Source organism: Crocodylus siamensis, chromosome 15 (genome assembly GCF_052110815.1).
Source record: "Crocodylus siamensis isolate JL-2025a chromosome 15, ASM5211081v1, whole genome shotgun sequence".
Classification (NCBI taxonomy): domain Eukaryota; kingdom Metazoa; phylum Chordata; order Crocodylia; family Crocodylidae; genus Crocodylus; species Crocodylus siamensis.
Window position 1 is genome coordinate 3486025 of NC_143409.1, and position 13587 is coordinate 3499611.

The window sequence follows — 13587 nt, forward strand, 5'->3', positions numbered from 1 at the left end:
AGTCACTTCATTCTTATTCTGTTGTCCTAAAATACTAAGTCAGTCCCCTGTTTATCACTTCCTACCATGTTTGGGCCAGCAAATATAATTCCTCATTCTCATATTTGAAATATTTATAGATTTATGTCCATCCTCTTCCATTACTTACAGATTAGCTAAACTTTAACATACAAGGCCCTAATTCCTGAATATACTAATTCAGTCACTTATCTTTAACACGGAAGCAAACTCATGCAGAAACATTTGCAGGATCAAGGCCCTGTATTTCTGTTCTTCTGTTATAGCTGCACTTCCCCCTCAAGTGGTCTCCATATGTACCTATATAGTTTTGCTAAGAAAGCATCTAAAATGATCACCCAAAACAGCTTCATTACAGCCACATTCAGGGAGATGATACAGACAGTATCTTCTATGCTGTGAAGCAATATTGGTACACATGGGGCATGTCTACACAAGACATTAACTGTGGAGTAGACTAATTAGCTCTGCAGTAAACATCTTGTGTCTACACATGCAACCCTATTAGGCCACAGGAAACTACTTAACTCTGCAGGCAGGGTAGTACTTGTAAACACAAGAACTATCCCATGGCAGAGTTTTTTTACTATGCAGCACCGCACATGCAGGCGCTGACATGGCTGGCTGGGGCACAACAGTGCTTCAGTGAGGGGCCTGCCTGCCTGCCCGCTAGCCCTGTACTGGAGCATCCTCGCGCCCCATCCAGCCCCTCTGCAGCACACTGAGGGGAGTTGGAGCAGGCCTGGGCTGGCTGACTGTTTTCCATAAAATAGTGCAAATGAAGTCCTAAACCAGTGATTCTCAATCAGGCCCTCTCTGATCCTTTGAAAGGTGTTGCAGAGAGAAATGAGGTGCCAGATAAGGGCAGGCTCAGGCTTGGCCCTGCTTGGCCCCTTTGCAAGCATGTAAGCTCTGTAACAGATAAATCAGGTTTTGAAATTGGGTGCCTCGCAATTCCCAAAAGTTAGGGAAGGGTGCCTTGAGCCCAAAAGGGTTGAGAATCACTAGTTTAAGCTAAGCACAGGATCACACACAAGTTTTAGGGCAAGAAAATCTTAGTGTGGTTAACTCATAATTCAAAGTTGACCAAAAGCCTAAATTTATTACAGGTTATAACACTGAAGTAAGATCAGCTAAATGCACTGCATTATCTTTCAGTCCACTGGCCAAACATTTTTGTTCTTGGTAAACCTGAAATGAAAAGTGTTCCAGTTTTCCTTGATGAAACAAAAAAAACAAAACTTTTTTTGGTTGACCAGAAAGAAAAACATTTTACTGGGGGGGGGGGGGGGGGCAGTGCTTACCTCCTCCCATTTTCCCAACTAGGCAAATGTCTACACAAATTATTTCAAAATAAAAGGTCTGAAAAAAGCCCCACAATACTTAAGAGTTCTTCATTTTTAGCTACTCTCTGAATTACGTGCAAGTTGTCAAACAGTTTTGGTTGACCAAAAACCTGCACTTTTATGGGAATGAGCTATTGGTCTTAGAAAAATTCACCCAACTCCCTAGCAAGAGAGTGGCCAAAACTGTGCTCCGGATGGTTTCTGAAGACAACCTGGTTGTGCATACTGGCAACAAGCAGTGCAGGGTGGGTGCCACAGGATGGCACTCACTCTCAGACTATCACAGGAGCTGCAACCACCACCCAGAGAACAAAGGCTCTACCTGCAGTCCACCACAGCCCTCGCAAAGCTTATCGGCAGAAACCTTCATGCAGACTGAAATGCCTGCTCCCTCATTCTCGGCCATGTTCCTCTATAGCATGGCTTCTCTCATCTTCATCTAGCTTAGTTTTCTACCCTTTAGCCTTTGATTACTATCAGACTCAGCACCAGATGGGAGGGGAGGCAAGGTGCTCCCTGGGGAGTCTGCAATACTGCTGGCCCAGGGATCAGTCAGGAGGAAGTGCTGTACATACCACATGTTTGGCAACCCTTCCCTCCATACCCGTGATCAAGCACATTATTTCTGCCCTACAGTCAACCCCCAACAATGCAAGTCCCCCTGATCTACGTCTGTTCCAAACGCGTCTCTCCCAGATGGTAGGTCAATGGCTCATTTGTCTTTGGGGAACAATACAATTCTCCAACTCCAGTTGGTGTTATGCTGGAGACCGAACCTGGATGCTTACATCTGATGCACACAAAACAGTAAGAGCAGCAAAGCACATACTATGACATAAAAACCCCCAGGAAATAAGAGAGATGTATATCTGCTATGTGGTTTAACAAGTGTTGTGGCATAAAATGTGCATAAGTCACTCTTTAATACATAACACATGCACCAAGATAACAAACCTCCTCAGAATAACATGAACACATCCATCCTGCCCCTATAATTTATGGGTAGCAGTAGGCTGTAATAATACTTAAATATATAGGTAAAGACACAAGAGGTGCAACACAGACAACTTAAACAGCAGCTTCTCTTCCCAGCTTTTGGCAGGTGACCTTAACTGGGTCAGCTCCTCCAGTCTGGCCAAGCTGGGTCAATACTGCTAAAGAAAAAGAAGCAAAAAAAGCTCAAACCTGTTTTGGTATTTTTTTTTAATACATCTTTTTCAAAGCCCCATTACTGCTCTTGCTGTTGTTTTGGTTGGTGTCGCTCCTCAGTCTAACAAGACAACATGGCATTGATTTGCACTGTGAATGTAAAAGCAGTTTTATCTTCACAAAAATACCTGAAAACTGAGTTCAGAATTTGCAGAACACTGGGAAAACAGAGTAACTGGTGGATTTGCCATTTTTAAGCCTCTTATTTTGTCCTTTCCTGCAAACTACTGTGCTCTGAGATATAACACTGCGTGCGTTCAAACTTCCTCATGCAAATTCATGAAAGAGGTACAGCTCCTCTGCTTGCTGGATGCTAACAGGTGATGCTAGATGGGCTGCATGCACAGCTCCTTCCAGGTCCGTACTTAGTGTCACAGAGGGGGGCAAGGGTCAGAAACTCACTACCTAGACACAGGACATCTTCGCTTCCTTAGAAAATTGATTTTGCTCTCCAAGTCAGGGCCTAAACCTGCAGTCCTCACTCAAGCATAGGCCAATGTATTCTTCTGCAGCCACATACATGCACAAAAATAATTGCAATTAAGAGGCTGCAGAAGCAGGCTGTTAGCCACAATTTTTAATCGCATAGAGCTGAATACATCCTGTGTAGCCTGTGTTTTGGTTCTGCCAGTAGAGAGAAAATAAGTCTTTTCAAAGTGAGTCTTCCATGAAGGCACATTAATTTCTCATGTCTTGACTCAACATGGAAAACGTCTGGAGCTCAATGGCATACACATTAACAAATTGAAAACAAGGGGGTTAAAACACAGCTGTATTCTCTTCCATAAATGCTGTAAGCTGAGAACGGCTGAGCTCCATCATCTGTTTATTAACCACTTTACAGTACATGTAAGAAAACATGGGCTTTAACACTTGCAATGGCCAAGTTTTAAAAAGGGACAGTGAAAGAACCTGAAACCCAGCTGAACAATGAGCACATTCAAAAAAATGACAGTCAAACACTTGCATGGTATGTACACATCACCAGGAAGATACAGAAATTAACAGGCCTGAAATAATCTGCTCTAAACTTTCAGTTTGCTCCATCTGCTAGAAAAGGCTAAAGCGTAAAGCAGAAAAAGGAAACAGACTAAGTAAAACACATTCCACAATAGTTGTTTCTCAGAACTAGGCTGGTATTTCATTTTTACCCCAAAATAACCTTTTCAGAAAACAATTTTAATTTAGATATCCTGAGGCTTACAGTCCTAGAGGCTGTACTGCAGAAGTTATTCCTGCTCTAATAGTAATCAGTCTGAATAAGCAGCAGCAGAAGTGAAGGAATGTTAGTTCCCTGTATACCAAGGGGTAAGACAAACAGATGCATCATTTCAGAAAGCCAAAACTGAAACTTCTATAAACCTATAGACTACCCAAAGTACCAGTGACAGGCAATTAACTTCTCCTGAAATAAACATCTGTAATTCCCCAAGATGCATACGGATTAATTGAAGTGACTGAACTCCTATACAACCACTGTTAACTCCTAAAAATTATTTATTTAGATCCCATTAACAGATGATTATTGTTGCTCGCCTGGGAACCTAATTAGTCTTTAAGTAGTAGGAGCACTGTTTTTAAAGAACTAAACCATGACAGCACAGTGATAGTATTTTTTAAAATAAGGAGGTCCCAACAACAAAACCTTAAATACATAAAAGCTCATCAAAATAAAAGCTGCCAAGGTACTTCAGCATCTAACAACAGTGTTCCTGACTCAACCCTCCAAACTGATATGTCAAGCTCTTAAGAACATGATTCTGCTATTTATAAATGAAACACCTCAGCATCCTCTCTTGCTTAATAATTTTATTTGGTAAATTAAGCATTCAATATTGTCACAGCTGGTATGTGCAAAAATCCACAGCAAAGAGTGAAGAATGAGGATTAATATCACAAAAATATCCAGCAGTTAAGTCTGTAACAATCTGTCACAAACATATTCCTATAACATATGACTTCTGTTCTCTGTAATGTGAAGATTTTTCATCCAAAAAATAGCTTTACATTGTCAGAATCCAAGAGGACACTCGGTAACCTGACAAATAAGCTTTCTGCTGGGAAGAGAATAAGTCGGCTTTATACTTGAGATTTAGCTTTCAAAACTGAAACCTTGCAGCGTCAGGCCTGAGTGCACCTAGCCAAATCAGGAAACAGATGCATCCTTATTCGTGAGAGAGTTTAAAATTTTCGCAACAGTGAAGACGCTTTGCCAATGAAAGAGAGCACAAAGTATTTAAAAACACGTTAAATTTAATGGGATAATTAAGATACTAAAAGACAACAAAAATCAAGGTTATAATTCCAATCTTAGTGTCCCTCAGCTAAGGGTAATCAGAACAGTCACACTTGCACAAATAAAGCTTTTCCAACTATTTGAGTTGGTCTAATAAAAAGATACCAGATTCACCCAAAGAACCTTGTCTGCCTGGTTACTTCCTGCATTTTCCAGCTCTTCCCACCTTGGATAACACCTGATTGGAAAAAAAAAAAATCTGTTCTGGTACATTAATCTCATTTCTAAATTATGGAACTGAAGGATTATTGCACTACTGGCTCCCTAAAAAGGAAGATCACACCAATTTGGCAACTTTGCCTATTTTGACCCCTTAGTATCCTCTGGAATATTGCTCCATCTTTAATCAGAGACATTACAGACTCCCACTGAAGTGCAGGCACGTATACATCCAGTTCAGTTTAAAAGGAAGAAACTCCCTGGCTCCAGGAGCTTGGTCAAAGGAGAACTCATAACCAGACGAGCTAGACGCAGAGAAAGACTAGGGTGCCAGACTGCCTAATTTTTGGAACCTGGCCACAGCTGGAATCCAAAGGCCTTGCTTCCCTGTACAAAGCACAGGACAAGTCAGGCAGCCCAAAAAACCCAGAGGAGAATCCAGAGCCCAGGACTGCCTCTTCAGGGTAGAGAGCAACAAGAACTCTTCGGAATAGCTGAGCAGCATTTCTTCTCTTAAAACGCCATCTCATCTACGATATCACTGCTCTGTGATTAAAGAGCTTGCCCAGGAAGTGGGAGCTCCAATCCAAATTCCCTCCTCACACTCGCATCTCCCAAAACATAAAGCCATGGATTAGGACAGGCAAGATCACCCCCCACCCACATTCACATTCACAGGATCCAGAGACAGCAAGCAAGCAAGAGGCATGACATGGTGGCCTAGCAGCTGAGGAACTGATGTGGGAGGTGGCAGATCTGTTTCTGATCCCTCCTTTCTGGACTACATCTGTCTATCCAGTGACTACAATGTGTGAACGCTCCAGGGACCAAGACTGGAGACCAAGATTTCTTCTCTCAAAAACCTGCTCAGCAGAAGCTGGATCATGGTTTTGGACTTGTGTGCTTAAAAATCTGCTGTGATCCTGTCCCCAGATTGGCCAGTCTATTGCTGATATTGCCTGAGCACAATATAGTCACTGCAGAGTTAAGTTGTCAAGGCAGACTGTCCATCCACTGTAAGGCCTGATCTAGCAATGTGCTGAAATGTTTAATGTAAAGCCTATGAATTATGTGAGCTGTGTCCATGGAAATACTCGCTTGCTCAAATCAAACATGTGCTTAAGCGTGTAGCTAGATCCCATGATATGGATCTTGTCCCGATACACTTAGCTCGCAAGTAATACAAGTTTTAACAGGACTAATTCAAACTCAATCACGCTGGAAACACTTCAGTTTCACCAGAATCAATTTGTATGGAGCCATCACTTACCGGACAAAGAAGAGAAACTCTTAAGCTTGTTGTTGCTATTTCACTGTCTGGGTCTGCAGTCAGCTTCTCTTTAACTGTCATTTTAAGAGACAGAGAAACAAAGTTTGTCATGTGCATGTCACCAAATGAGGCAGAAAATAAACAGGCTCAAAGTAATCTGCTGTAAACCGTCTGTTGGCTGTGTCTATAGGAAATCAGTAACAGTAATTATACTGTAGCCAACTCCTTCAGCCTGTAGAGGTAAAGAAAAATAGACTCTTCCCTCCAATAATGTCTATGATGTACCATGAAAGGCAAAAACCAACTTAAAACTCTTCAAAAAGCAGGTAAGCATACATTTAATGCTTCATTTCTAAGAAATGATTATGTATATATGTTAAAATGCTACATCCTGGGTAATGACAAACTCTAATAAAGCTGTGTCAAGGTAATTAGTCAATCACTGGCCCATTTAAAAATGCCAAGTTAATTACATTCTCATGTAGCCTAGCAACTCTGCACCTCTGAAATAGACGCTGGGCGAGCCCATGATTTTAGGGACATTCACAGATTGCAGAACAAAAAGTGAAGAGCATGACAGGCATTAGGTTTAATGATGACGGACCAGTATAAGCGCTGCTGTTGTAAACCCCCTGCCCACCCTCTACTTATTTCTGTCTGTGAGTTGTAACATGTTACACAACCATCAGGTTTTAAACATACAAGCACCAGGTGAGTCCAACTTAGATTTGCTCTGTGAACCTTAACTGCTTCCTCAGACTGTGCGTTTTCAGTGCTGGTCTTATTAAGGCCATTTCACCATGCTCACAATGTTTTATGTCCGCAGGTACAATGGGGCAGAGGAGAGGGAAGAGTGGTTTGGAAACCATCGCTGAACTGCTTTGTTTTCTGTATGCTTAAACCTCAAAACACAGTATTACCTGGGCACAGTCTGATAACACATGGGCGTTTACTGTTACTTGTCCTCTGCATTTACCGGGGTTCGTATTGCCCTCTCCAACAAGGATACGTACACTTCTTCTTGTGCTCTTAGCCATCTGAGAGCCTTCCAGTTAGCTATTACGTAACAGGAAAAAAATCCACCTGTTCTTTCACCCTGCCCCCACGGGAAGCAGTGTGCCCACTGGAGTGTTTACTTCCAAGTTTATGAACAGCAACTGCGTTAATGGTAGAGAAAATACTTGCACTGGAAAGTGGCAAGGAGGACTGGGCTGGTCCCTGGTTCTTTGGGAGTTCGTTCCATGATCCTGGGCTGGTCCCCAAGAAAGCTGCTTCCTACAGACTACAGCTTCACCCGCACGACAGAGGTGCACTGTGCCAGACGAATGAAGTTGTCAACCTAAGTCTTCACCCTATGCTATGCTGATATGAGATGCCATCCTAAGACATCCACCAACAGGGCCCAAACCCTGGGCCCCCCAGTTTGAAAGAGCCCCAAGGGACCCATCAGCCAGAGCCCAAACAAGACGTGTGTGTGACATGTGCCCCTGGACATGTTGCAACCTTCAGATGACTCCTAATAAAAGCAAAGGTCTTTGAATTCTCAAATCTATGGGTCCTCTCATCCTTTGCACAAGAAAGGTCTATGAAGCTTGCCTACAAAAAATTGCAAAAGGCAACACAAGTAGTCGGGGAAAACAGACATGGAAGTAGCAAAGTTGAACCCTTGATGTTACCAAATCACAGTACAGACAGTCCTCAGCTTACGGCATTCGCACTTGCGGCACTCTGCCCTTTACACCCATGTTATTACTTACGCCGCTGGAGCTTCGCACTTACGGCACTACAGGGAAATTTACAATGATAAAAAGGGCAGCAAAACAAACAAACCTGGATCAATTTCTTAAAAAGCCACCAAGTGACCCTAAATCTCCCCAAAAATCTCCCCAAAGAAGCCCTTCTGAATTCCATGACCCTGATGAAGGTGTTCCTTCACCTTCTGATTAAATACAGTTTTGTGTGATTCGTTACTGTATTGCCCTGTTTAATCGATTTATATACAGCACATTTTAAAAGCTTTGTGCTGTACTGTAATCATTTATAGTTGATTAAACAGTTGATTTAAATATGGTGTTAATGGTAATTTCTGTAAAAAGTTGGGCATCAGGCCATTGGTCAGGAACATAACCCCCTACTATAACATTGTTTCTATGGGAAAATCAGATTCGACCTACATTGCTTCGACTTACAGCGCCTTTTCCAGGAATGTAACCCGTCGTAAGTGCGAGGACTGCCTGTACAATGTTGTAACAGAGCTACCCATCTCCTGACGCACACGAATCAGTCCACTGGAAGTTTCAATTACTGAAGGAATCAGGATGTTTGTGAATCAACAGAGTAACAAAGGGAGCAGGATTCAGGGAGTAGAGTTAGATTTACAAAAGTAGCTATTTTCACCACTAATACAAACACTTAGGAAAATAATATTTATAAAAGGAATCTTGATTTTAGTTAAAAATATGAATGAAACAGACATACTTAGAGCTCTAGAATGATCAGGATTCCTTATGCCTTTCGCTTTTAACCTCTGTAGCAAAACCGAAGAGGACAGCTGTTTGACGAGATAGACTGCCATGGAGTAATTCTAGAAAACAAAAACAACGAAAGTCAGGTCAAAGCTGTTTTAAGCCAAACAAAGATAATATGCATAAACACTGTAAAAACAAGCTGTGCAATTGTAGGGACTTGGTTTCTACAACAAATAAACGCTACTTGGTGGCACAACATTTTCAGATTCAAGAAAATCCAGTACGTCTTAGCTGATGCAGGGAAGTTCAAAGGACCACCATTTCACTCTTCAGCAGAGAAGCAAAGGTAGTTACCGACCCCACTAAGACTCCCGCGCATTGAAAGCAAATTAATTACTTCTCAACAATTATCAGGCTACTTTAAGTTTAGAACTGTAACCTGGGACATTATCTGTAAGTTAGATTTGTGTAAATAATATAAGAAATGCAAATCTAGACACCCATGGAAAAGAATCTTGCAAGCTGAAGTTGGTGTGGAGTTGCAATTAAAAATTTACTTATTTTTACCCAAAAAAAGTAACATTTTTTACAAAACTTTGGACCAACAGAGAAAACGTCCTTGGCTTTTTGTTTCTTTGTGCTTTGATGCATATGTTTTACAACCTAGTTACTGCAACACTGTCCTAGCTCACAGAAGCCTGAGAACAAAGAGGACAATAGGCTACATATGGTTTTGCTCATGATGCTGAAAGAATAAGACTAGCTATGATTTTGAAGTTTTCAGTTATTACACAAGGTATTCATATCATAGGTAAGAATCTTGCCTTTTTTGGAACCACAATATTGAACGCATGCAGCCTGAAGGACAAGTGACAAGGACAAATAATTGTGTTCTCATGTTGAGCACTGGGAGCACATTCATAACATTTTGGTACAATATTTACTGTCTGTCTGAACTTTTATCAGTATTCATTGCTTTTTAAAAAAAAGTTATCATTTCTTAGTAGCTTTAGCACACTAAAAATGCTCTTTGATAGTACTTCTCCACTTCTGAGCCTATAAAAGAACATCCAACTATGTGCACATAAAAATAAGTATGCTACTCATTCCTCTTTTGAATATGGCTCAAATGTGAGGAAAAGACCCAAGTCATATTTTACCATAATACTTCACAAGATAAAAAGCACATCACATTTTACATAATTTTACTTTTACTAGAAATGCTTCTTTCATCATTAAAAACCACTGCTGCTTTAACTTGTTTATTTAATGCCTCAATTAGAAGTTAGAAAAAATGCTAATTAACACAGTGGAATTATTTACAGACAGCTTGAATCTACAGAGCTAGGAACTGGCCCAAGGCAACTTTTACAGAACTCTTCAGAAACAGATTGAGCAGAAACCACAATTCTGCCTTGAATAAATGCACGCTCTATCAGGTGAGGATGGAGTGCAATGTTTAAAGAGAAAACACCTCCAAATTTGTATCCAACGTATACATGCATTTCTACTGCTTGGCTGTCAGTTTGAAATAAAAGAATTAGGAAGCTGTACTTGTGGGGGGAAGAGGTAGAAATCTGACCAGTAATCATTTTTGTTAGATGTGCTAACACAATTTACGGTTATTCTCCTAGTTTTGATTAACATAGTTTTAAAAGTTCTTGAGACAGGGCCATGCAATTTCAGCTCCAGGAAACACTCAGTCACACCTGTGACACCTTGCAAAACATTTACATTCACAATAAAAATATCACTCCCCTCTTCACAAAGGAACATCACCATTTTCAGTTGTAAAAATATAGCTTTGCATTTGCACCAGTGGGCAGGCTTTTGCAACAACCTTTGCAAGCATTTCTGCTGTGTGTAAACCAGCACACATGAATGTTTAAAAAGGTTTGGCACTGAGTTCTTTTTAGGCAAAATGTAGTCTTTATCCTGTATGCAGGAGGGAGACCTTGCAGTGCTTCTCAATAAATCCATTTTGATAAGACAAAAATACAAGGGTGATTCTGTCTAACTGACTGTTTCAAGGATGGATATCACTATTTTTCCTTCACATTGTGTAGGTGAATCATGGCTTCTAGTCCATACTTAGTCCAAGAGAAGAAAAAAATATTTAAGACTTCTGGAATAACCTAGGATGGCAAAGTCATAGCTTATAAAACACATATTACAAACATGGATTTTTTTTTTTTATTATTATTTATATCTGGCATTCACCATGAACTTACATGTGAAAATGCTCTATTTAGGGATCAAAGACTGGGTCTCGGAACAACTGTACTAAACAATAAATAAATTAAATGCTTCCAATGAAACATCAATAATTTTAAATTACTGATCACCTCTTCCCCCGTGTACAACACAACACAGGTGCTGTAAAACAAAGTAGGGTTTAATATTAAAGCATATGGCTAATGCAGCCGAGAGAACTGAAAGCGTTAAATTACAAAGCTCCTGCACTGAAGCATCTTTGCACCACAGCCAGATAGGACAGCATTTGGCCTGTGCAAGTAGGCAGCTACTGGATCAAGCTTAGGATCCAGCCATTGTATTAACTGTCTGCATTATTTCCTCTCCTTAGTCTGTGTTTTTCTAGGTGGTAATCATTGCTCTTAACTCATTAACACCTACAAAACCACAGACTAAGGAGAGGAAATAATACAGACAATCAACTGCCCCAAGACAGTCAGTTGCACAAGCACCCATGCCATGAGTTTTGCCTGTCAGCAGCTAGGGGTGCAGGGCCCCAGAACCCCCCTGCACCCATCTCCTTGAAACTTGGCAGACTTTGTGGCCGCAGCAGGGGCCACCATCCCTGCAGCTGTCACCCTGCTGCGCCTTAACACACAGGGTCATCTATGTCATGAGTCTTGCTGGTCCACACCTTGAGGTGCAGTTTCCCTGAAACCCCTGCACTTATCTCCTTGAAACTTAGCAGACTTTGTGGCCACAGCAGGGGCCACCATCCCTGCAGTTTTCAGCCCGCTGCACCTTAACACACACAGGGTCATCTATGTCACGAGTTTTGCCTGTCAGCAGCTTGAGGTGCAGTTCCCCCCAAACCCCTGCACCGATCTTCTTGAAACTGGGCAGGCTTTGTGGCCTCACCAGGGGCCACTACCCCTGTAGTTTTCACCACCCCCCATGGTGTAACACATACCCTATACTCTACGGCTGGATCTCCGAGGTGGCTCCGAAGCTTTTTGGAAGCCCCAAACCCCTTCGGAAAGCCTAACGAAGCCAGCACTTTGATCCAGACATGCTGCTTCGGATACCGAAGTGTCTGAAGCTTCTCCAGATCCAAAGCATGGTCCAAACCCTTGCACAGCCCTAGACAGCATCTATGCAAGCACACTGCTATGGAGTTTTTTACTCCACAGCAGACTCTTGTATATACAAGTACGATCCTGCCAAGGAGTAAATTAATTTGCTCCAACCTAATAGGGGTGCAGGCGTAGATGTCAAGACATTTACTGCACAGTTGATTAATCTACTCTACTCAGTAACAAGCAGTCACATACAGGCATAGGCTAAACAACTAAAAAAAAAAAAAAAAAAAAAAAAAAGAGTGATGAGGATAAGCAAGAAATCTTTGCTCACATTTTACTATTCCACCAGCATTCCACCCCCCAAATTAATCTGGTTTATTATGTTATCGTTATACTGTACCACACAGTAGGAAACAACATTTCTAATGCATAGATAGGACCAAAAATAACTCACTCTTCCAATTTCCGCAGTCCACGAAACAATGATTGTATTTGGTACCGTCGTAGACAATCTGACAAGTGAGGTAATGTTGATTGGTCGGCTAGGTCGCTTTGGTTCAACACCGTTTTTGGTTGGTGGAAGATAGCCCTAAAACAAAATCAATTTTTCCCCTTAAAAAATTCTGTAATTTATTTTTTTTAAATCAAATATGCCTGTTTAACAAAATGTGCCTACATTCCTATGATCCTACAACCCTATGCACTTTCTGAACGAAGTTTACAAAGTTTAACATCTGCCAGCCAGGGTCATTAAGGCCATTTGGGACTTGGTAGAGTTACATTTTTCAGACCGTACCAAACAAAATTCACCGTGATGCTGAAGAGTACCCTTCTTCCACTGCTCTTCCTCAGTAGTTTGTGCTATTCAAGCCAGCAGTTTAAGGCCCAGTGATTTCATTCTGCAAATCACTGCAAGACTTGAAGCCAGTACTTTTAACTCTATAGTATAAGTCACACTAAGGAAGGAAGGCAGCCCTTCAAACTGTGCAAATAGCTTTGCCAAATCCTACAGACCTCAGAATAAGCAGCACTGATCAAGCCAATCTAGAGCATACCTTCAAATTCCCAAGGAAAAGCCTGATCTGAGACTCTTGCACCTCATGAATGCTTGTTGCATTGCTAGGAAGCCTAAACTAGTGGTTTTCAACCCATGGTCTACGGACCCCTGGGGCTCCGCAGACTATGTTTAAGGGGTCCACAAAAGATGGCTATGATCAATCAAAAGTACATGAATATCCACACTTAAAATTCAAAGGAGTATGCACATCCATTCAACATTTTTTAGGAATCCACAAATGAAAAAAAGATGAAAACCACTGGCCGAGCCCCAACCTCTGCTCAGCTGTTCATTAAGGTCCTCACATCCTTAGTCCCTCCCCTTGTCTCTCACAGTAGCTTTAAAATTCAGTTTCATGACATCTAGAAGCACCGACCACAGCAGAATTAACTGCCCACCCCCACATCTGGGGCAATCTTCTTACTGCTAAACTAGCCCACCACTTACAGCTAAACCAGCAGCCCTTCAGGGCACAAGAGTGTCCCTTTTCTT

At 41.5% G+C, this 13587-nt stretch overlaps 1 protein-coding gene across 4 annotated transcripts in view; it reads right to left on the bottom strand.

Moving 5' to 3' along the window:
* Nucleotides 1–13587, bottom strand: part of PIAS1 (protein inhibitor of activated STAT 1) — a 92528-nt gene that overhangs the window by 10269 nt on the left and 68672 nt on the right. For all 4 annotated transcript variants that reach the window (XM_090028692.1, XM_090028690.1, XM_090028693.1 and 1 more), the window contains exons 6-8: nucleotides 12493–12627; nucleotides 8777–8882; nucleotides 6299–6372 (exon numbers count right to left, since the gene is read on the bottom strand). In XM_090028692.1, the coding sequence (XP_089884818.1) occupies nucleotides 6299–6372; nucleotides 8777–8882; nucleotides 12493–12627 (315 nt within the window). The remainder of the gene's footprint in view (nucleotides 1–6298; nucleotides 6373–8776; nucleotides 8883–12492; nucleotides 12628–13587) is intronic.